This window comes from Limanda limanda, chromosome 5 (genome assembly GCF_963576545.1).
Source record: "Limanda limanda chromosome 5, fLimLim1.1, whole genome shotgun sequence".
Lineage (NCBI taxonomy): Eukaryota > Metazoa > Chordata > Actinopteri > Pleuronectiformes > Pleuronectidae > Limanda > Limanda limanda.
In genome coordinates this window covers 14,228,276-14,253,011 of record NC_083640.1, presented here as the reverse complement: position 1 = coordinate 14,253,011, position 24,736 = coordinate 14,228,276, and the positions used below count along the sequence as shown (strand labels likewise).

The window sequence follows — 24,736 nt, the reverse complement described above, 5'->3', positions numbered from 1 at the left end:
TTTATTATGACAAATAAATAGTTGAGAGCCTTCAAGACGTTTCAAGACCGACATTAATCTATAAGGAAAATACAGCCGTGATGAGTATCGATAATGTGATGTATTTATTTGGTCAACACAAATGTTCTTCCCAATAATTATAATAATAATAACGATAGTTAATAATAATAATAATAATGATAATAACTATAATAATAATAATAATAATAATAATAATAATACCCCAAAGCTTTTATTATTATTTTTATAACTGGTCTATGAAGTAATAAAAGCCTAAATGATTTATTGAACATTAATCACAGATTATGGATTTAAAAAGCGACTTATCAAAAAGTTTTGCCCAGCTTTATTTTCTATGTGATGTTGTTTTAGATTAGGATAATATAGGAATAATGTTTCATAATGATGTATAATGTGTTTCCAATCCTTTCAGTCATCGTATTCATTTGGTCATTCACAAAGTAATTTACAAAAAAAATTGTTATTTATTATTAGATTTAATATAGTGTAACTATGTTTTTTTTTATAGCCTTAATACCAGGCTCCCATTAGGTCAGCGTGACTGTATTTCCAGATAATTCCACTAGTTGTCAGTAAAGCATCATGTGTGATAAAACGCAGAGGAAGTCAATAGAATAAGTTGATTGGAAAACATCAGGCTGTTGTCATGTTTTTCTTCTGGACTGAAGGTCTCAACAAGTTGAAATGAGTGTTGAACCCGTGTGTGTGTGTGTGTGTGTGTGTGTGTGTGTGTGTGTGTGTGTGTGTGTGTGTGTGTGTGTGTGTGTGTGTGTGTGTGTGTGTGTGTGTGTGTGTGTGTGTGAGATCACAGTTCCCGTTAAGTTGGGGATATTTCAAATACATTTTCCTAATTACTACTGGCCTAACCCCTAACCTTTACCAAATTTAAGATAACCTAATTCAAACCCAAATGTATACATAACCTAACCTAAACTTAACCTAGCCGACAGCTAAATAAAACCTAAACTAATACCTAACCTTAACCCACCAATCTAAACCAAACCATAACTAAAGCTTTCCCTAACCTATTCCTAAACCTAACTTGACCTAACCTACGCCTATAAGGCTAGACTTTAAACATTAACTTACCAATAACCAATAACCTATTCAACTGAGGGCTCAGCTTTTGTTCCATCATAACCCATCATAACCCATCCTCAATTAATTGCGCTGTAGTCTGACATTTGTTCCCAAAAGTGGCTCATGACAACAACGCATAAACATGCACACACACAGACTCTCTCTCTCTCACTGTATCTCTCTCTCTCTCTCTCTCTCTCTCTCTCTCTCTCTCTCTCTCTCTCTCTCTCTCTCTCTCCCTCTCTCTCTCTCACACACATACACACACACACACAATCACAATCAGACTCACAAGCACACACTCAGAGTTTCCCTCCTCTCCCCTGGTGTCAGTGTAACTCTGCAGTGCCGGGTTGACAGCCTGTTCATTTCAGGTAAAGCGAGTGTCCGGACTCAAGCGATGGCTCTGCTAATGGAGCACCAGTTCAGGCAGCTGCCAGCCGACAGACAGGTGGAAACAAGACCGTTTCTGGAGGCTGTGTCATACCTTCCACCGTTCTTTGGTAAGTAAAGTTTCCACTGTGTGACACAGCTGAGGCTATGTGACAGCCCTGGATATGAAGTTGTGTGGAAATAAATGTGAAAACCTTATTCTGAGTTGTCACTGCCTGCAGAGAGATGATGCTCCTCCAGACGAAAGTTTATTTCTATTCAGCTTATTATAATGACTAAGTTGTCAGAGGCTTGTAGTTGTATAGGCCAGATGGATGGCACTGACAAAGCGATAATAATAATTCTACGCGTGTGGATTTATGAAGTTGTATAACCAGTATAGGCCCAGAAATGCCTGGAACAATGTCTCTTTTTAGCAGGTGGCCCTCTGCAATGGACCTTTTTGCACTATTGTTATTTTTTCTCTTGAGCTTTGTTCAACTTTTAGTAACGGATACAAAACGTGTTGTGAGACAAATCTGTCACAACTCTTCTGCCAGACCCAACGAGACGATCTTGATCTGTCCGAATGATAATCTTTTTTTGGGGAGATCGTATTTCTCTCCACCCAGCTGTCCACAATCCGTTATCATGCATAATTTAATCCACTGGCCTGGATTTTAAGTTGTGAAAATTGATTAGTCTGGTGTTGAGTTCCCGTTGCCCATTCACTGGTGGCATGGTGCACCAGGGCATCTTTGTGCGACTTCATTCTGTATTAATATGCCAAAGGTCCTCTATTGAATTCGCCATGTGAAACCCTTGAGGGAAACCAAGTCTGATGGTGACATTAAGCTCTTCCTCCTTGTCACCATTGTTTTTTATGACCTAGAAATCTCTTGGCCAACTTTCCTACGAGCCATTAAAGTACACCCACTCATAGTACTGTATATTCAGTACTTGATTGACAAATGTAAAAGAATTACAACATATATTTTGTATCTTTATTTTAAGTCTGTGTGGCAAAGTCCCACCATGACTGTGTCAAACTATTCATTTACCCAGGATAATGAACTCATGTGTGGGTGTTCACGGCTGTTCCCAAGCATCACATCAGCACGACAGAGTTGATTTTGTCACGAGTAGTTTCCACTAACGGCTCAGGGGCTGAAAGCTGTGTGTTGTGTCAGTGGGTCAGCCAGGAGCCGCGTGTGGTCGCCACTCGAGATGTCTCTTTGTTCACAGGCCCGTCACCAAATACTCAGATCTTTCAGCCGACTAATTAAAAGACACCTAATAATAATACTCGGATGATAGGCCTAATGAGGCCTGATAAGGTACATTGGGTTTACCTGCCAGTGTTTTTTTCAGCTCCAAGAGTTTTAACTACCCGAGCCAAATGTGCCATATATGTCATATTGGAATTTACACACAATCCAGATCTGCTTGGTCCAGATTTTTGCTGCAGCTACAGTATATGATCATATTTTGAACAGAATTAAATGACACAAACTACATAACTGCAATAGTGCTTTTTATAAAAATAGAAATACCTCTCTAATGAGGCCTCTAATATTAGGATTTTTTGAAGCTCTGGGATTTTAAATAGAACGTGTGCGACAGAGTTTTAGGGCAACACTGAAGAAAGAATACTTGAGATTTTGAGAATTGAGACGTAAATCGAAACGAAATTCGTTATATTTAAATAGTAAGGAAAGGCAGTGTGAAGTAAAGGAAAATATAGTACCTTGTTCTCTGATATGATGTCATCCTACTGTCACTCTTTCAGTTCTCGGTCACATCCTGTGTCAATATTTCTCCTCAGACTGCCTTGGCTCCGCTGTCTTTGCACCAATTAAAGCTGACATATCTGGCAACATCGCAGTAAGTACAGTCATTATTTAATGTGGCTTTGGATGAATGTGTATGTGTTTATACTCATTTTTTGTACTTTCGAAACTATTGTTTCTACTACTAGAAAATCAAAGCGGTTTTTGATACCAACCCTGGACGGTTCAAGACGCTGCAGCAGATTTTGGAGGCAGAGAAGGAAATGCACGGAGCAGGATGGCCCAAATCTGGAGCGACCTTGGCTCTCATGTGGCTGAGAAGGTTTGAGTAATTTGACATTTGTGGTGTGTTTTTTTTTTTTTGTGTGTTATGAAGCCGTGCGTTCATAATCTTGTTTTTCAACAGGAGTTTACGATTTATCCAAGTTTTCCTGCAGAGCCTAGTGGACGGGGAGAAGGATGAAATCAACCCAAACCTCATCCGAGTCAATATCGCCAAAGCCTATGAAATAGCCCTGAAGAAATACCATGGCTGGTTTGTGCAGCAGCTTTTCAAGGTCAGTACCTCCTTACGTGTTTTTTGTATTGATGACTTGTGTAGCTGTTTTCAGACATGTTCAGTGGAGGATCTCCGGAGAATTGGGTTCGGACTTCCTCTGCAGTTTTCCTTTACACATGAACAACAGCCGTGTTCACAACAGAAACAAATCCTCTGCAGGATTCAGGTGAGGGGTGGGGCAGCCGGAAGAGGCAGGATGTCACGTGTTAATGCTGCTATGGTGATCATGTGATTTAGTTTTCTTATCACCACAAACCCTCTCTTCTACGTGTATGACACCACTTTTTCCTCAAGAGATATTTATTAATTTTTTTTTGCGTCTGTCGTGTGTCAGAAGCATCATCACCCATCACACACACATCCCTCGGTGTGCGGAGGATCTTCGGTGCTCACTGCCTGTCTGAAAGCAGCTTATGTTAGAGAGTGGAGAGTTTGTTGAAAAATACATGTGGTGTATGAATTTGAAATTTTTGTGTGGCTTTCAGGCGGCTCTTTACGCTGCTCCATACAAGTCCGATTTCCTGAAGGCGCTCTCCAAGGGTCGGGAAGTAAAGGACGAGGAGTGCTTGGAGAAAATCCGGAAATTCCTCATCAACTTCACTGCCACCGTTGATGCTATTTATGAGATGTACAGTAAGATGAATGCCGACCTTGAATACTCAGTGTGACGTTCCTCTTCCCTCTAGTGATCTGTATAGTTTACAGAGTCATTTACATGATGCAGTCAGGATTGTGCAGACTACATATTGACTCGGCTCCCTGCAGGCCATCTGACGGTTCACTGGGAGAGTGTATTTGTTATACTTTTGAGTCGTCTTTGCCGCCTCTGGCTTTCTCTTTGTGCCTTTTCCTCACTGTTTTTTTTCGATTCTGGGGCAAAGTTTCCATCTTCACATTTAAATGCAGTATTTCATTATTTTTCATTTGTAGAGTCACGTCTCTTCAGACAATAACTTCCAGGCATTTATGTTCATGATCATGAGTCCTCTCTCTCTCAGATAGGAGAAGGTTTTACCAGAAAAGTCCTTCTCACTCAACAAGTGTTTTAAATCCAGCATTGTTACAGAAGAATTAAGAGGACATGTGAAGTGTCTGATACCAAACAACTAATCCCAATTCAAATCATCTGTTTCAGTAATTATAGTTATAGAGTTTTATAGTGTGTACTGAAAAAACTGTGTGAAAAATGTCTGTGTTAAAATCCGTCCACTTACGTATGTGTAAGAAACAGTATATATTACATCATAAAGAAGAGGATCATGAATTTTCTTTATTTATAAAATATTTAAATATCTCACTGACACATAGAGCTATGGCTTATATTTTGAAGTCAATTAATCAATATGCAATACACAACTCATAATTTGATTAAAGAAGCCATATGTGTCATCTTATTCAATACAAGCTGTTTTGTCACCTTTACTACAACTTACACAGAACATGGCCAGTTCAACCAGTACCTTTGCTACATTTTATCATTTCAAATGACCATGTAAACTTCTGTGCCTTTAATCGTGTGTATTCCTCTACACATCCCCTTGTGTAAACCATGCAGACCAGTGCAGAACAAAATGTAAATTATTTCTGAGGGTCTGATCTGCCTCTGTTTATGTCTTTGCTAAGCAAATATTGTTTATCTTTTCTATTTTTACCAAAGTACTGCTTCATTAAATGTCTTTTACTCTGTCAGGTAATGAATGTGTCTTTTCTTTTTACCTAATTATTAAGGAAATATATATTTAAAATGTTCACGGACAGAAAGCTGGAATACAGTTGGATATGTTGATGACCTGTGGTTAGTTTAAACAGTTCTGAAATGTCTGTCTGGTGATTGTCTTGGGGCTGAAAGTTGCAGTGTTTATACAGTGCAAAGCAACAAATTGTGTATTTTCAACTCAAGTGCAATATGCAATAAAGATATGTGCATCAAAGTCATGTGGTTTTCATTTGGTTTTCTTGTAGAATTTTTTCTTTAAGTTTTGCTGTGATGGGGAGTAAATAAATACATTTATACCAGCTCTGTACAATGTTGAGGTATTTGAACTCATTTATATTTATTTGTCGCACCTTATATTTGTACTCCACTAAAAGCCAATACAAATATTTTACTCCACTGCAAATGTCACCATGAATTGTGCCTTAATATTTTAAATCATAGGGATTAAATATGATGATTGTTATGAAGTAAATTACCTAATAGCATCTGATTTAGTTTAGATTATCGTCACCTTGACCAAAGGGGGTAATTTCTTATGTTATATATGCATCAGTATATGCATCAGTAATATTAACCCAATGTAATATTAATCCAATGTCTTGACAAAGGCCATCCGGCTGTTTAATGAGTTCTTCAGTTTAAACCTAAAGTACATCTTGCAGATATTACTTTTGTATCTTTGCCTGATTTAAAAAAAAAATGAATACCAAGCTTTTAATTGTTATTAAGTGTTTACACCAAATAAATTGGATATTTGTTTTTTGTGTGCATCATCCCGTGTTGTTGGACTCACCACAACCTGCTCCAGTGAGATCGATAGAGTTGTTTGAATTAAATTGAATTGAATCCTGTTTAGACCACATGAATATATATGATCTGTAGCCACAAACTTGTCTGTGCTTCCTGGAATGAGCAAAATATACATGGATGTTGCATTTCTTTCTCAATAAACTTTATTATCCAAAATGCACAAAATAAAGGTATAAACAAGGAAGCAGGATGATCAAAATTCATTCATTCGATTTGACATCACAGTACCATTAAATTACACACAGGAGAGCACTCAGGGACGAATGAATGAATGAATGAATCTCTGTTGAATCAGCAGAGCCCCCAGTGGCCATCCGAGGAACTGTGTGTTTTTTTTCCGCTTGGAGGCAGGAGTTTTCTGCCAAGCTTGTCCGGTCCCACCCGTCCACCCAAAATGTGTGAAAGCATCCGTTGTTCTGGTGGAGCTCTCCGGACACATGGAGCAGAGGGAACCTGCTGCAGCTCAATGAAGATTTTCCAGGCTGGAGACACATTGATCTTGTAGAGAAGAGAGAGGAACTCAGTCTGAGGCGTTTTCAAACTATGGAGCAAACTGCGACCCTGATAATCTGAGAGAATAGAGAGAATAGATTCAACTGATCACATCAAGGTAAGAAACTCCTCTGTTTCTTATGGTTCTTTATTCTTCTGCTCACAAAGTTTTTCAATCTATCTCATCTATTAGTTAGGAATAAGCCTAAACTTTTTTAATTAACCCAGTACCCAACTTCAGGAATTGTATATGACATAGTTTCTTAAGTTTGTCAGAACTTAAATAGCATGCTATTCATCAAAAAAGTATCTCTATTTATTCAATTATTTTCTTTCTCTTTATAGTAAAGACGAATATCCATATGTTGATCAGATAGTACCACCATAGAATCCTCTTTTAAAACCGTTTTAAAAACGTTTTCATTACATGGCTTTTAACTTTTGTTTGTTTCACAGCTTTATTTTAACAACTGTCTTGACTCTACTTGTATGAATTTGGGTGTATATATATGTATATATTTGATATTTCATGATTCCAGTCTGTCAGTCTGACAGGTTTTATACACAGCAGGTCCTCTCTCACCACTAAGCAACTTAATCCTTTGTTCTAGGTCTGTTATAATAGTTTAGAGAGGGCATACTCTTCTTTGTTCCTCTGTCTTTTTTACTATCAGATGCCTGCTGAAGTGTTAAGGTATGAAAATCCCCTTGTTTCAGACAGGCTGTGAGTCACCCCTCTCCCTCAGCAGGACCCCATCTCCTCTGTTTGTGTTGCTCCTTTACAGCTCACTCTGGCCTAGATAAGTTGCCTATGTCATGGACAAACTCAGGAAAGAGCTCCATTCTAAAGGAAGCTGTGGAGGGACGTGAGGAAGTTGTGTTGAACTTATGTGATAGCCTACTGTGGCTTTACGGTTTGTGTTGGTGGGTGCTGAGAGGCTGGGACATGTATAAGAGGTTCTTCTGACAAGGGACAGGAAACAGACTTATACTGGTTTTAGCATCAGCGCTTTGCTGTGTTTTCCTCAAACTTCAGAGCTCCTATTGTGACACTTACAACACTGATTGCTTTGGTCTGTACTTCTGTGTCAGTAATTCTTATGATGCAAACTCTGTTTCTTCAGGGTGTCCACATGCTTCAGCATCATTTCCAGTTTCCCCTGAAGAGGAATTTGGCACATCACTGTAAAAGGCATGAATGAGGTACAAAGGGGGTTAACTGTCAACTGTCAACTTATAAATCTGTTTTACACTCCCAGGATCCCTTTGGTACTTCTAGTATTAAAATTTAAAATTCTAAAAATGTTTTGTACATTTAGCTCCTGTCACTATTACTCTGTCTCATGAGCAGAGTTGGGCCACCTTGATTACAACAAACATGACACCTTCTCAGATCCCAACATTGAATTACCTTTTATTAAATAAAACTTAAATGCTTAGGTTAAAGAGCGGAGAAAAAATTGTCATGACAAATGCCACATAAGTGATTTGAATGTTTAAAGGCTTCTAGTAAAAAATAAACTAGGAGAGGATTTCTGCAAGGATCTGATTGTTTTTTTGGTTCGAACCCCTTTTCAAAAAATCTCTTTAACTCTGAGTAAAAATGGTGTCATAATATTAAATATCAAAATGAATGGGCAGCCATCTTTATGTACATCTCAACTCTCTTAATACTGCTATAAAATGCATGTAGGAAATTCAATACAAATGAACCACAAATTGTATGAAATTCTTGAACCGATGCACCACATCTAGAGTACATCAAGTTTATCTTGAAAAATTAACGGTTGGATGATTTATATTTTCCATTTAATTTTTTGTTTTATTGCTCTCTCCTCTGTATCGTCTGTCTTATTCGTCATGTTTGAGATACAATAACCTAAACCCTGTATTCAGGATTTCTTCTTTTATAAATCCTTTGAATACAAATATTTGAAACATGAAATACAAATTATAGTTATTGGGATGCAGCTATTCAAAACAGAAGTAAATGCCTAAATGTTGGAGATGACAGAAGATGATAGGTCAACTGTTTTAACCTGACAGTTTCTAAGTTATGAAATATGTTCCAATGGAATCACTATCATAGATGTCTGATTGAATTTAAACTGATTAAAACCTTTGTTTTGCATTTGAACAATCTCGCCCGACCAGTTGAGGCTGTGCACCTCACTCAGAAGCTGTCTCGTGCTTTTTATTTCAGGGTCGCTCTGCTCTCTTCAGAAGGTGCCACCTTGTCTTGTCCAAGTCTGACAGCCTCACCTCTGCTCCTGCCAAAGCTGTTCTCTCTGTGGACGCAGGCGATGGCGAGGCCGCCCAGCCTGAGGCCGATGCTGCTTTTCCCCTCTCTGACCTCTCGCACTTGTTTGAGAGCGAAGATGCCCCCCCATCGACTCAGGACACGAGCCAGGATTCAGCCGCTGGAGCGCTGGAGGTGGTTCAGCCCGGCCAGCCTATGGACAGCAGACCGAACCTGCGGATGAAGTTCCAGGGGGCTTTCAAAAAGGGCATTTCCAACCCCATGGACCTGCTGGAGTCCACCATATATGAGTCTAATGTGGTTCAGGGACCCAAGAAAGCCCCCATGGACTCGCTCTTTGACTACGGCACCTACAGCCACATGAGCAACCAAAAGAAACGCAGGAAGAAGCTTCCAAGAGGGTGAGAAGGAGCCTCCCTGTCTCGAAACTATAATTCATGTATTTCCAGGATTTAAAAGTTGGGCATTTCTTTAAACGTCTTGGTTTTAGCTTTTACTTCTTTTTTTTTTTTTACCACTAAAGGGCTAGTTTGGAAAAATGTTGTCATAAAAACAAAAAACCTCCCACTACTGCCACTCTGTAGACAGAGGTGTGCCACATGAGGAAGTATGTACACACACACACACACACACACACACACACACACACACACACACACACACACACACACACACACACACACACACACACACACACACTAACACATACACACTAACACACACTGCAGTCCTTCATTCAGCCTATTCACTGATCTAACAGAGAGGATTTTGTTAGTTGCTCTGCAGCCATTGAGGTAATATTTAGGTGGCTGCCTTTTTTTGGGCTACCTGTCCCATACACACAGAGGTCTATTTATTTAAGCTCTGGAGTAGTGGTTCACTACCTTTTTTCAGTGAAGTACTCCCGAGTACCCTTGGTTGAAAGAAAGGTGTAATACACAGTGCTGTGCCATTAGTGTCTGAGTTATTAAACCTTGTAACTAGACACTTTCAAATTTAAAACTCCCTCAATGTCCATGACATTGCTCATGTGTAGTGGTCTCTCTTGAACTATTTGGAAATAAAATGATTTAAGAATCACTAAAGACTTATTAAAAAATAAATAATTATCTCAATTATAAATAAAGATTTGTGGACATAAAATAATTATCAACTTAAAGTGACCTCGTTTGGGATCATAATAAAAATGTTCTCAAACTGAACTCATGAATTGAATTATAGATTAACACTTCTTCACAAAAAATAGATCATTAACTTAATATTAAATGAAAGATTAAAAATTCAAATATTTATCATCTTAAAATATCTTCTTTAAGGATCGAACAGAATACTGATGTTAAATTTACAAACTATCAACACTGAAGATTACATTGTTGCATTGAGCTGAGTGAGTGCTTTTGCATTTACATTTTAGTGAGAAACTTGTGCTTGTGCTTCACTGAGGATCTTTGTCAGTCTTGGTGGCAGGGAGGAAACTGCTTTGACCAACTCTACTGTTTTGATCACAGTCTTTGAAGAAAAGTAGGCCTCACATAAATATGTGGAGGCAAAGGGTAGTAGCTGCTCCAAAGCTTTCTGTCCCAGGAGATGGTGCTCCTGCTTCACACACACCCAAAACTGTGCGAGTGTGGCAAACTTCATCTGGAGGCCACGGTCAGATGACACTTCCAGGAGTTTTTCCTTATAAGCGACAGGTAGCTTGTTTACGTTCGCTTCGGGGAGGCTTTTCCCATCCTGTCTTGAAATGACCTGAATTCAGAAAGTTTCCTCTCAGGCAGTTTACCAACATGACTTTCATGTTCTGTCTGGAGATACCGATGCAGATGTGCTAATCTCTCCCCACAGAAAAAAAACACAAAGTGTCAATAACCCAATCTATGTTATTGTAAATATTGTTGAAGTGTCTTTCTGTTATTTTATTGTGAAATATTTGCTTGGTCAGACAATTTCATTTTACGTTTTTGTATTACATGCTTTTATTTTGAAAGTTTTCCGGTAGAGACGCGGACTTCCTGTTATGGAGACAGGTGATGACAGGTGGCGTGTGCCAGGTTGGGTCAAACCATCGGTATGGGGGAGATCTAGGTTTTTAGGATAATTAAATTGAAAAGCCTACTGAATATAAAATTCAGTTCATGAACTTACACTCACATATTTTATTGAATATTTATTTAATAACCATTTTTTAAGGATTTTTGAATGGACGCTAATTTTAAATATATTTTAAAATAGGGGAGTACCTTCAAGTACCTCCAGGGGTACGCGGACCCCCATTTCAGAACAATGTGACGTGTATCCGGGTTGTTCCCGAGTCTGGGGGGTGCAGCTGATCGAGTAAAAGATGGTTTATCCACCAAAAAAAGAAGTAATCGATTGTAAGACAATCCCAGATTGAATCTCTTTGTATCCCACTGTAACACCATGTCATGTTTGTGTGTGTCCTCAGTAAAACGGAGACGTCCTGTGATGAAGGTCAAACAGATCCACCAAAGGTCCTGAAGACATTCACCCGCTCCCTGCTGTTTGACGCTGTGTCCCGTGGAGACCCCGGGGCCCTCGAAGGCCTGTTAGAGTTCCTGCAGAGTCATGACAAGAGGTTAACTGATGAGGATTTCAGAGGTAAGACTTAAATATGTAGATATCTGTCTACTGAGTCAAACCGATAAGTGATCCGGAATAAAACAGGTTTAATGTACAAAAGTTTAGTTTTCTTCCTCTTTTACTCCATTTCTGTTGAATATCTCGACTCTGCCTTTGTTCCAAAACAAAGGCATTTCTGTATGGAAAGACTTCTCCCTCTAGATTATTTTTTGCTCAGAGGATGTGAGAAGGAAAAGGTGGAGTGAGTCTTTGTCCCGCTGAAGGCTGGTCCAAACAAAGCTTCTGTCTCAGGAGGTTTTCAGGCTCATAACAAGGAGCAGAGAAAACTAACAGCAAACTGTGGAGTCTCACAGAGTTGACCAGGGCCTTTAGTCTTTACAGAAATGGCTAAAAATAGTGAATGGCTGCTTTGACCCCTGTCTTTAACAGTTTGTTCTCATGACCCTGAAAAACTCCATGTGACAACTCCCCAAACTCTCATTTAATGTGTATCTTCATTCCCAGTTCAGTCACATTTTACATGGCTTGACATGATTACCAGGAATGTTTCAGTTACCAGGGGTAAGTGGAGGATCTCAGTTAATTAAAAAAAGGAAATTACTATTTGGAAAAAAAAAAAAAAATCCTTCTACCCTGTCATTGTGACATGTGAGCACCACAGGTTGTAATTAAGAGTGTATGAAAAGTAATCAACATTAGCAGGCCAGCAGTTAATAATCAACAAAATAATGGATTAAGAGAAATATTTTTGCTTGAAGTTGAAAGAATAAACAGTTAAATACTCTTAGCTGAAACCACTGGATAATTGAGATACCGCAAACAAATTATCAAATCATTCTACTCAATAGTTAAATTAAATAGATTTATGTTTGATATTTAGCCAAAAGTAGTGGATAGACAATTTAAATACAGCTGAAATGAATGGATGCATGGTAGAAATGACAAAAAGCTGCTTTCAATTAAATAATGATATAAATAGCTTAGAGTAGCACATGGATGGACAGAAATGTTGATGAAGGTTTATCTGACCTAATCTGATTAGACTGTGGGGAAATGATTAGGAGACACTGTCTGACACTGACATGGGTCTAACCTCTTTTAACAACACTGTCTAAATCTCAAAAACATTCTTTGTCTTTTATCATTTGTTTCTACCAGAGCCATCAACAGGTAAGACCTGTCTGCCTAAAGCTCTGTTGAACCTTTACGCCGGTCAGAACGACACCATCCCACTGCTGGTCGACATCGCAGAGAAGACTGGAAACCTCAGGGAGTTCATCAACTCACCCTTCAGGGATCTTTACTACAGAGGTACGGAAGTAAACCAGTACTGTCTGAGAACATGAACTTCCGTAAAACTAAGCCGTTATCAGACATAAACTCCACAACAACAGAAAATTATGTGAAAAATCATGGCAGGAATCACAGGACCTTAGCGTCAAAATCAGAACGTCAACTTGGAAAGATGAGATTATTTGTCCGCGTCTTCTACATGTATGACTCCTCTTATTTTGTATCCTGAGATATATATATTCTTTTTTTCAGTTTTGCGTCTGTTGCGTGTCAGAAACGTCATTAACACGCCCACTCCCTCACCTTGAGTTCTCCGGACCTTTTCCTGCTGTATTCTCACACGGGCTCACTGACATTTTTTCCGGACATGTCACCAGGGGGGCTGGCAGGAGACACTCAAAAATCTGCCTTTTCCAGACAGTTTATGTCTGAAAGCAGGTTTATTTCGTGCAGTTTGTTAGACTACATTCGTCCTCGTCTGCCTCGGAGTTGAAGCTGACAGAGGTTGTTGTTGGTTACTCTGCGTTTGACAGGCTGCTCCTGGAGGTGAGGCCCAATTAGAGGGAAGAGCAACATTTTGTAGCGACTATGCAGCTCAGCTACACGGCTTTGTTTGGATTTCACCTTTCACATTATTAGTAATGAGAACACAGTGACAGGAGCCTTTTCAATATCCAATAGCTTGTAACACAAAATCAGATGTTACTATTCATTTGGATGTTTACCTAATCTTCTGTACTTTTTAAGTATGGTAGTTGGATCAAAACATTATTTTCTTTTTCACGCAGGACATGCTTTTTATGTGACACCATAAAAATGTTTAAGGGCTCAGTTTCTATTGGTGTTGATCTCCCAAAAAGTAAACCGGCACATAAATTTGACCACTTCACAGCTTTTTGTATGACCTTCGCCCTCATGTTCATAATTGGGCATCGGATTCACAAAAGGAAAAATTCTTTATGCAAAAAGAAAGTTTCAACACTGTTTGTCTTGTGTAACTTTCCTATTTGCCTGTCAACAGTGTTAAACTCCACACACTTCAGTTGCGTAATTACTTCACATATAAATTGAGCAAACAGGGCTTGAGCTAATGTTTGTGTTGTTTTGTTGTGTTGTCAGGACAAACAGCGCTCCACATTGCCATAGAGCGACGCTGTAAACAGTATGTTGAGCTGCTGGTGGAGAATGGGGCCGACGTTCATGCCCAGGCCAGAGGTCGCTTCTTTCAGCCGAAAGATGAAGGGGGCTACTTCTACTTTGGTAATTACCATTGTCAGCTCATTTCAAATTCATAAATCTGTATTTCTACTTATACTCTGAAGCAGTCATAGATAGAGTTGAGCAAAACTGTATTTTCTGCCTCATACTGTTCTAATGATGTGGTGCGTCTGATGTTTCCCCCACAAGCACCTATTCTGTCTTTTACACCTTGGAGTTTGCGATGTGTATTAAAGCAGCTGCCAAGATAAAACAGTTAAACCAGTGCTACATTTTCCTGGCAATAGCAAATCTCCTTTGCCGTGCAGACATGAGGTGACATGAGACCCCACCCTTCCTCTTTTTTAACCTTACAGCAAAATGTTTTTCTGGAGCGTGGCACGTTAAACCACCGGCAGCAAAGCGCCAAAAACACATCAAAAGAAAAGCATTAGGTCATATGTTCAAGAGGTACATCCAGTGAAAGGTGTCTGTGTTCTGCAGTGAGGAAAAGTAAACATCCTCTGCGGGTGGGACGGGCTTCACTGACCTTTAAGACCAGGAGGAGAATGAATAAATCAGAGCCTGTAAATTTAACTCAACACTGCCCTCTGCTGGCTCCTGCTCAGGCACTACCTCCTCCAATGAGTACAGTGCCCAGAGAGATATATGTTGTTATTTGTGACCTTTTGATGATAATTATAGCATTTATAATTGATTTCCACCTCACTCTTCACAAACATTAAAAGAAGGGTAGCTGTTTTGGACTGATGTTACTTTTTTTTCTTTTTTACACAACCCAATTTTAAGAAATTGCTTATTTGATTACATTCTATGTTATATTCCCCTCTCGTCGCAGAGGAGGTGATTTCTATTTGCACTTAGCACGGTTGTCATTCCCAAATCCCAGCGTGTCCGGGCACAGTGTGAGTAATTTGCCGCGGAGCTTTGCAGCGAGGTGAACAGGAACCTGGCAGGGCTGATGGCTAATGGGATTTAGACTCACGCTAACACTCTGCATGCACCCGTGCAAATCCATGAAGAGGAGCGTTTCTATGTGAGGTGACAAAGTAATCTGTCACCCATGGCAACGGCTCATTTTCAGCAGCTGCTTTTGGCACTCTGGCCTCATTGCGCCCCTCCCTCCAACAACTGCTAATTGTGCTGTTTTCATAGCGGGGATTTAAGTCACATCTTTGATCCATGTTTAGTATGCTTTGCAGAAACATACAGATGCCAGCTACAGTTCTTAATTAACCCTCCTGTTGATATGCTTATTTTTAATGTGAGGTGCCATGCTCTTGATCTCCTGTGAATTTACCATGAAGTGACTGCTCCCTCCTTTCTCTGTGTGTGTTTGCCCAGGTGAGCTGCCTCTTTCGCTGGCTGCATGCACTAACCAGCCTGACATAGTGCACTACCTGACTGAGAACCCACACAAGAAAGCTGACCTGCGGCGCCAGGACTCCCGCGGCAACACGGTGCTGCACGCCCTGGTGCACATCGGAGACAACACCAAGGACAACACACGTTTCCTCACCAAGATGTACGACCTGCTGCTGATCAAGAGCGCTAAGCTCTACCCAGAATGCAGCCTGGAGACGGTGCTCAACAGCGATGGCATGTCACCTCTCATGATGGCGGCCAAACTGGGCAAGATAGGGGTGAGCTAGGGACCATAATGCATCAACGGTCAAGCAGCATCACGATAATAAAAGGTTTTACCGTCACATTTCCACATCATTATCTCCATAATCCTTCAGGTTTTTCAGCACATTATCCGACGAGAGATCAAAGATGAAGAAGTTCGTCACCTTTCTCGAAAGTTTAAGGACTGGGCGTACGGTCCGGTGTACTCATCTCTCTACGATCTATCATCGCTGGATACATGTGGGGAGGAGCCATCTGTGCTGGAAATCCTCGTCTACAACAGTCGCAACGAGGTGAGTACTGACAGTTTTATTCAAGTTTGCCTTGTTATTCCAAAAGCCGGAATTAAATGCTGTTTCTCTGTATTATTATCAAAGAAAACATCAAGATAAAACATAAAAATGTCTAAAATGTCTGAGTGCAAATACCTGAGTGCAATAAAAAATGTGAGTGTGTTAACGGATCAGCATTTGATTGTATTACGCTGTAGCAGCTTCATGTTTCTGGTCTCTTTGTCAGAACCGTCATGAGATGTTGGCAGTGGAGCCAATCAACGAGCTGCTCCGGGCCAAATGGCAGAAGTTTGGTGCAGTCACCTTTTACATCAGTGTGGTTTCCTACCTCATCACCATGATCATCTTCACACTCGTGGCGTATTACCACCCAACACAGGAAGAGGTGGGTGTGAACCAACTGGAAATGTGGATTGTTTTCACAGCATGGCTTAATATATGTTCTAGGTTTCTGCCATACTAGCCTGTAGCTCATTTATTACCGTTATAATAGTAATCCATCATGTACCGGAGCAGCAAAATAGTTTTTTTTACATCAAATTACCATTTCAGAATTGAATGAATATTACGTATTTGGGGAAATACACTTGCCTGCTTTCTTGCCAAGAGTTTGCCGAGAAGATTGATACCATATTGAAACCTGGGAAGCCTGACTCTGTCCAAAATCCTCCTAGTAGCACCACTAAATGTTTAATATGATCTAGTTGTTTAATCTGTTCGCCATTTAAAAACAGTTGGAGGTTTATTTGCTATTACTAAACTAAGCTAATCAGCGGCTATCTGGCTAGCATCTTTATATCTAATACATAAATATTGATTACAGTCATATCTAACTCCACAACTAACAAACTGACTGATGACTGTCAGCAAGTCAATTTTCTAAAAAGTCCAAATAATTCATAAACAAATTAAGTCTTAAAGACTGATATTTCTCATTAGGGTGTTTCTCTGCATACTGTATTGAAAATGTTTTAGTCTTAGGACATTGAGATTGAATTTAATCTAAAGTCCTTCCTTCCTTATTTCCTGCTTTTCTTGCTTCCTTCCAGCCTCCGTACCCGTACAAAACCTCTTCTGACTACGTGCGGATGGCGGGGGAGGTCGTCACCTTGGCATCAGGAATCTTCTTCTTTCTCACCAATGTGAGTCAACGAGGCTCTGACACACATTCACAGATTGGTCATTAGTTGTTTCACCATTGTTCCCCAGATCAAGCTGAGCACTGTCAGAATAGTGTTGTTGTCATGATGGAAATGTTTCTCCTGCTTTTTGCAGATTAAAGACGTCTTCATGAAGAAGTGTCCTGGGGTGAAGTCTTTATTAATTGATGGATCCTTTCAGCTGCTGTAGTAAGTCCCCCTCCTCCCTCCTCTTCCTCATCTGCAGCTCTTGCTGACTTTTACCCAAGGCAAATTTTGTATCCTCCTTAATGGAGTCATCTAATTAATATCTCAACCTCCTCCCTGGCATGTTTTATAGTTTGCATCTTTAATTAAATCCATGATCCAAACAAAGAGCAGATAATGTCGAGTGCCTCTGAACTGTGTTGCTTTAGATCATTAGCAACATGGCTGTGATGTCTACATTCTCTTGCAGTGCGAAACACCAGCAGTCAGGCCTTTGTGCCTTTAATTATAACTGAAAAGTTCAATTATTTGACAAAGTTGTCCTCTTTCCTCTCTAGTTTCATCTATTCGGTGCTGATTGTAGTCACAGCTGCTCTCTACCTGTCGGGCATTAAGGCCTATGTGGCTGTGATGGTGTTTGCACTTGTCCTCGGCTGGATGAACACCCTTTACTTCACCAGAGGCCTGAAGCTCACTGGCACCTACAGTATAATGATACAGAAGGTGAGATATGGGACAGATGATTAATTCACTGTAAAAATCACACTCCGTGCCTTTAACTTCCTTTTTTTTGTTCTCAGATTCTTTTCAAAGACCTTTTCAGGTTCCTGTTGGTGTATGTGCTCTTCATGATTGGATATGCATCAGGTAGGCTTATGTTCGTCCGATTTTACCAGTATGTCAGCATTAACTCCTACAGATAGACGGCAGTTTGCTGATACAGACAGAGCCCCTAAGGGACGTCAAAATGTATTTAAAATGATGTTCAGAGACAATTTCATACGACTTGCAAGCAAAGCATCAAAGTCCAAGGTTAAAATATAATACAACTAACTCCTGTAACTCTTAAAGCTAACACAGTGTTGACCTATCCTGTTTCCAGTGTTGAGGTTTGAGCGAACTATCCCAGCCTAAATTCAAAACCACTTACTACTGTAGTACCTGAAGCTGATAGGTCTACTCAACATGTTATTTCTGTTTGATCCACAAAACCGTCAACGTCATGAGGCTGACTATTCCAGCCAGCTTGTATTCTTCACTCCTGACTGTTTTTTTTTTTTACATTTAATGGACAAGAACAAGGGTTTTGTGGATTAAGTGTATTTCTCAGAATGTTGAACTATGTCTTGTCTCTTCCTTTTAGTGCTCACACAAATCTATAACCCAACCTCCTCTGTTCCCACCCCACAGCCCTGGTGACCCTGCTGACCATGTGTCCTCCACCAGGATCTGAGTGTGACGGGGACTGCCCCACCTACCCAAAGTGCAGGGACCCCGACACGTTCAGCAACTTCCTGCTGGACCTTTTCAAGCTGACAATTGGGATGGGAGAACTGGACATGATCAGCAGTGCACAGTATCCCGCTGTCTTCCTCATCCTGCTGGTTACTTACATCATCCTCACGTTTGTGCTGCTGCTCAACATGTTGATCGCTTTAATGGGGGAGACGGTGGGGCAGGTGTCCAAGGAAAGCAAGAACATCTGGAAGCTTCAGGTGAGCTACTTGTTGCTGGAGGGCGGTGACAAAGGAGTCTGTATTCAATCTCGTTATAATTTAGTCTTGATCAGATAGATTTGGCTTCATTTACACAAGTTTTCATTTTGTGTACGAGATTTTGATCTGAAAATTGTACCTGGCTAGATAAAAAAAATGTTGCGGAATTTTTTCTAATCACCTCCACCAAGGAGGTTTTCTCTGTTTGTAACGAAGATTACACAAAAACAACGGAATGAATCGCCACAAAATTTGGTGAAAGGATCTGGTATTTGTCAAGGAAGAACCCATTAAAGTTTGAAGCTGATCTTGAAAAAAAGTCAGACACATTTAGGGAAATTATACTTATGAGTGCGTACAATTTGGTGCAGCTTATTTTAATAAAATGTGACTGTTGGGCCTGGAAGGGGAGGGATCCACTATTCTAATTCAAACAGTGGCTGCTGTGAATGTTTGTACCAAATGTCATGCTAATCTGAGAAATAGATGTTGAGATATTTCCCTCAAAACCACAAATGTCAAACTTAGACACGAGCAGAGGATCAGCAAAATCACACATGCCATAAATTTTGTTCAAAAAGATTTATTTTGATGCTTTATTCATGACGTGTTTCTGTAGTTTGATGGAATAAATACATGTTTAAATATTGTATATTCACAGTGGGCAACGACCATCTTGGACATCGAGCGCTCATTCCCAGTCTGCCTGCGCAGGTCTTTTCGAGCCGGGGAGATGGTGACTGTGGGGAAGAACTGGGACGGCACACCTGACCGACGCTGGTGCTTCAGGTATTTTGCATGATTCATATTCACTGTCACTCTGCAGCGCCAATGCCACTTCAGAGAAAACTGTCAAAGCCCGCATTGTCCTCATGTATCAGAGTGGACGAGGTTCGCTGGTGTCACTGGAATCAAAACCTGGCGATAATCAGCGAGGACCCAGGCCAAGTCAACGTGCAGCAGCAGGGCGTTGGAGTCTTGAGGAGAGGTGAGATTTCACACTGCACTCTCATGAATAAATGCACAGACAAACACAGAAGGAGCATCATATATATTCATTCACACAGATTAAATAAATTCCTTATTCTTTGTTATCCCCGTCCAGATCGCTGGTCCACAGTAGTCCCACGAGTGGTGGAGTTAAATAAGGGTCGTGAGGCAGTGGTGGAGATGGAGCCTCTGACACGCAGGCGCTGACACCGCCAGAGGACTAGTACTGTCCTTCTTCTAAAGAGACAGGAGAGCCATCAGCGTCAGTGACATGACTCTGCTGGGGACACTTTGCCAATAAGTGTTTCTAATTTGCACAAATCTCACGTGCCTTTTGTTCACACAGAGTATAGTAGATATTACAGTGAGACGGTCAGTATTGGACAGAGGACTGAGAGCACAGAGACACTGGATTTACAATGTCCTAAAAATAACTCAAGTATGATCTAAAGAACACTAGAGAAATTAATTTGTCAATATCAATAAGTATCACAATGAATGTCACATTATTAGTTCTCTTGAGAATAAGGAAAATTTGGCATTAATGACACAGTGAGCTGTTAAATATAATTTTTTTATTCAAAAAGAAACATGAAAGGGTAAATGTACTGTATATCCACATGTAAGACATCAAAACCTGAACACTCAGGGATTTAAGAGTTACAATATGTCACCATTTCCAGTCATTATATTGTTATAGAAAATTATATCAAAGGTTTTATAGAAGCATGAACTATCATTTCTGCTTCAGTGTATATTAGCAGTGTAACTAAAAGCTTTGAACCATTTACACATAATAAAATATTTTTTCAAGACAACATTGGAGTAAATATTTATAAATGTATACAATAGAATTCAGCTTAAGGTTGCGTGTTATTATTATAAATATATATATTAGAGCTGTGAGAAATAACTCGTTAACACGTTATGATTAAATTACAGGATTATTTAGTTGTTTTTTTACGCATTTAACGCATCTCAGAATGAGCTTCCAATATACCCACAATTCCACCCAATCTGCACTAGTGGCCGCTCTTTTGCAGTCAGATGGCAGCTGCTATCCAAACAAACAAACAACATGGATAATTCTGATGAACCTGAGGACCTTCTGGATGGGAAGTTTGTGTTCCAAAAAAACAAAGATGGAACATTCAATAAAACCAAGTTGAAATGAACACTCTGCGGGAAGACGTTATCGTTTTTATTGTAGCAATACCAGCCTAAAGTACAAACCTCAAAGCAAAGCATGCGTTGGTTTGTGTGGGGCGTTCAAGTGAAATGCGCCAAACCACCCTCACTGAACAACGTAGGCCCCTCACTAAGTCTGCCTGTGACAAGTTGACTAGCACAGTTGCCAAATGGATTGCAAAAAGCTGTAGACCAATTAATATTGTTGAGGACGAGGGGTTCAACGAAATTTTGTGAGTGGCAACGGGGGACTCGAGCATCAAAGCACTGCAAAGACGCACAATAATGACAAATCCAAAAACTGAATGAAGCTGAAAAGAAAAAAAAGGAAAATGACTTGGCTGCTACGAAACATGTGGAGCTGACAGGGGATCACTGGACCTCTGAGTAACGATAACTATCTGGTTGTAACTGCACATTAATCACAGACGAATGGAAGTTAAAGTCGTTTACACTAACGTGCATGAAAACAGAAGAGTGCCACTTTGCAGAGGCATGTGCTGAACAGTTTCAAACTGTTGCAAGCAACTGGGCAATTGAAGACAAAACGACCACTATGGGGACAGACAGTGCACGCAATATGATAGCTGTGGCTAGACTCCTGTCATATGAACACATACTGTCCTTGGACATCGAGCACTCATTCCCAGTCTGCCTGCGCAGGTCTTTTTCAAAATCAGGCAGCTGGTCCTGGGTAATGATGTGGTTATGCAGGATACGACATTACAATTGTTTGAGGTCAATCAAACTACCCTCATCCAATGGCACAACAAGCGCCTGAAGAGGCAGGAATGCCGTATTCTGCTGCAAGGGGTCAACTTGCGCCCCACTATTCCCGGTGCTACGGTGCCTCTCCCACCTATGCAGTCACCCCCCACTGCTTGTCTCTCAACATCCTTACCACAGAGTACAGTAGGAAAGGCAGTGGACAAGAGGAAATCTGTTCGTCCACCCCAACGAGTCAACTTGCCTCCCACTATTCCCGTTGCTCCAAGGCCTCTCGCACCTATGCAGTCATGAAGCTGCTCCACTGAGCCGGGGAGATGGTGACTGTGGGGAAGAACTGGGACGGCAAACCTGACCGACGCTCGTGCTTCAGGTATTTTGCGTGATTCATATTCACTGTCACTCTGCAGCGCCAATGCCACTTCAGAGAAAACTGTCAAAGCCAGCATTGTCCTCATGTATCAGAGTGGACGAGGTTTGCTGGTGTCACTGGAATCAAAACCTGGCGATAATCAGCTCATAATCACACAGAGTATAGTAAATATTACAGTGAGACAGTCAGTATTGGACAGAGGACTGAGAGCACAGAGATTTACAATGTCATAAAAATAAATAAGGCAATAAGGATGCAGTGACAGCAGCCCTGGACCAGCAGAACCACAGTGGGCAACGACCATCTTGGCAACTAACCAGCCTGACATAGTGCACTACCTGACTGAGAGCCCACACAAGAAAGCTGACCTGCGGCGCCAGGACTCCCACAGCCACACGGTGCTGCACGCCCTGGTGCACATCGGAGACAACACCAAGGACAACGAGTGGAGCCCAACATGAGCTGCTCCGGTCCAAATGGCAGAAGTTTGGTGCAGTCACCTTTTACATCAGTGTGGTTTCCTACCTCATCACCATGATCATCTTCACACTCGTGGCGTATTACCACCCAACACAGGAAGAGGTGGGTGTGAACCAACTGGAAATGTGGATTGTTTTCACAGCATGGCTTAATATATGTTCTAGGTTTCTACCATACTAGCCTGTAGCTAATTTATTACCGTTATAATGGTAATCCAACATGTACCGGCAAAATAGTTTTTTTACTTCAAATTACCATTTCAGTATTGAAGGAATATTACGAATTTGGGGAAATACACTTTCCTGCTTTCTTGCCAAGAGTTTGCCGAGAAGATTGATACCATATTAAAACCTAGGAAGCCTGACTCCGTCCAAAATCCTCCTAGTAGCACCACTAAATATTTAAAATGACTAGTTGTATAATCTGTTGACTGATTGTAGTCACAGCTGCTCTATACCTGTCGGGCATCAAGGCCTATGTGGCTGTGATGGCGTTTGCACTTGTCCTGGGCTGGATGAACACCCTTTACTTCACCAGAGGCCTGAAGCTCACTGGCACCTACAGTATAATGATACAGAAGGTGAGATAAGGGACAGATGATTAATTCACTGTTAATATCACACTCCGTGCCTTTTAACTTCCTTTATTTCCATTCTCAGATTATTTTCAAAGTGGAAAGCGCCAAACCACCCTCACTGCTGTCAGACTGTATAACCAGCTGTGACCCCATTAACACACAACACAATATTTGCAATTTAATTAATTTAATTTAATTTAATTATCTAATTATTTAATTGTATTGGTCAGTTGTTCTACTACTTACTATTTATTTGCTTATTTGACTGTTTACTTTTTCTTTTTGCTCATTGTTGTTTTTTGTTTCTTACTTTGTTGTTTTGCTCTTTCGTTTGTTCTTGTTGCACTGTGCCTGCGCTGCTGATGTAAAACCCTCAAATTTCCCCACTGTGGGACTAATAAAGGATTCTATCTATCTATATCTGAACAAAATAGGCCCCTCACTAAGTCTGCCTTGTGACGATCTTACTAGCACAGGCAGACTTAGCAACGGGGGACTCAAGCATCAAAGCACCGCAAAGACGCACAATAATGACAAAAGTCCACGAGCTGTATGAAGCTTAAAAGAAAAAAAAGGACAATGACTTGGCTGCTACAAATTATGTGGCGCTGACAGGGGATCACTGGACCTCTGAGTAACGATAAATACCTTGTTGTAACTGCACATCTAATCCCAGACGAATGGAAGTTAAAGTCGTTTACACTAACGTGCATGGAAACAGAAGCGCGCCACTTTGCAGAGGTATGTGCTGAACAGTTCCAAACTGTTGCAAGCAACTGGGCAATTGAAGACACAACGACCACTATGGGGACAGACAGGGCACGCAATATGATAGCTGTGGCTAGACTCCTGTCATATGAACACATGCCGTGCATTGCTCACATCTTGCAGAGAAGCATCAACGTGAGCCTCGCTGACAGCGGATTTGTGAATAGGTTGTCTAAGTGTCGCAAAATTGTTGGCCACTTCAAACACAGCTTCGCAAACATGTCAGAGCTCAACGCAGAGCAAGAGAACCGCAAGCAGGTGCAACAGCCGCTGATAGAAGACGTCCCAACACGCTGGAACTCAACGCTGGACATGGTTAAGCATCTGATCCGCAATAAGGATGCAGTGACAGCAGCCCTGGACCAGCAGAACCACAGTGGGCAACGACCATCTTGGACATCGAGCGCTCATTCCCAGTCTGCCTGCGCAGGTCTTTTCGAGCCGGGGAGATAATGACTGTGGGGAAGAATTGAGACGACACACCTGACCGACGCTGGTGCTTCAGGTATTTTGCATGATTCATATTCACTGTTACTCTGCAGCGCCAATGCCACTTCAGAGAAAACTGTCAAAGCAAGCATTGTAGTATCAGAACACACCATCTCGGAACTCATCCATAAAGCCAAAACCACCACCTGTCAGCTCGATCCTCTTCCC

General features: G+C 40.8%; 2 protein-coding genes across 2 annotated transcripts; both read left to right on the top strand.

Moving 5' to 3' along the window:
• The first annotated feature begins 1,501 nt into the window (after positions 1 to 1,501).
• On the top strand, positions 1,502 to 4,490 carry gltpa (glycolipid transfer protein a). The gene is made up of 5 exons (XM_061072343.1): positions 1,502 to 1,604; positions 3,299 to 3,357; positions 3,452 to 3,585; positions 3,670 to 3,820; positions 4,308 to 4,490. Exons 1-5 carry the CDS (start codon positions 1,502 to 1,504, stop codon positions 4,488 to 4,490), a joined length of 630 nt encoding a protein of 209 aa, XP_060928326.1.
• A 2,290-nt stretch (positions 4,491 to 6,780) lies between these two features.
• Positions 6,781 to 20,770, top strand: trpv4 (transient receptor potential cation channel, subfamily V, member 4). The gene is made up of 17 exons (XM_061072090.1): positions 6,781 to 6,959; positions 7,966 to 8,044; positions 9,045 to 9,502; positions 11,548 to 11,720; positions 12,861 to 13,013; positions 14,115 to 14,255; positions 15,558 to 15,856; positions 15,956 to 16,135; positions 16,362 to 16,520; positions 17,185 to 17,277; positions 17,411 to 17,484; positions 17,820 to 17,985; positions 18,063 to 18,129; positions 18,673 to 18,977; positions 19,639 to 19,766; positions 19,859 to 19,965; positions 20,083 to 20,770. Exons 2-17 carry the CDS (start codon positions 8,036 to 8,038, stop codon positions 20,172 to 20,174), a joined length of 2,604 nt encoding a protein of 867 aa, XP_060928073.1. The 5' UTR covers positions 6,781 to 6,959; positions 7,966 to 8,035; the 3' UTR covers positions 20,175 to 20,770.
• Positions 20,771 to 24,736: the final 3,966 nt, after the last annotated feature.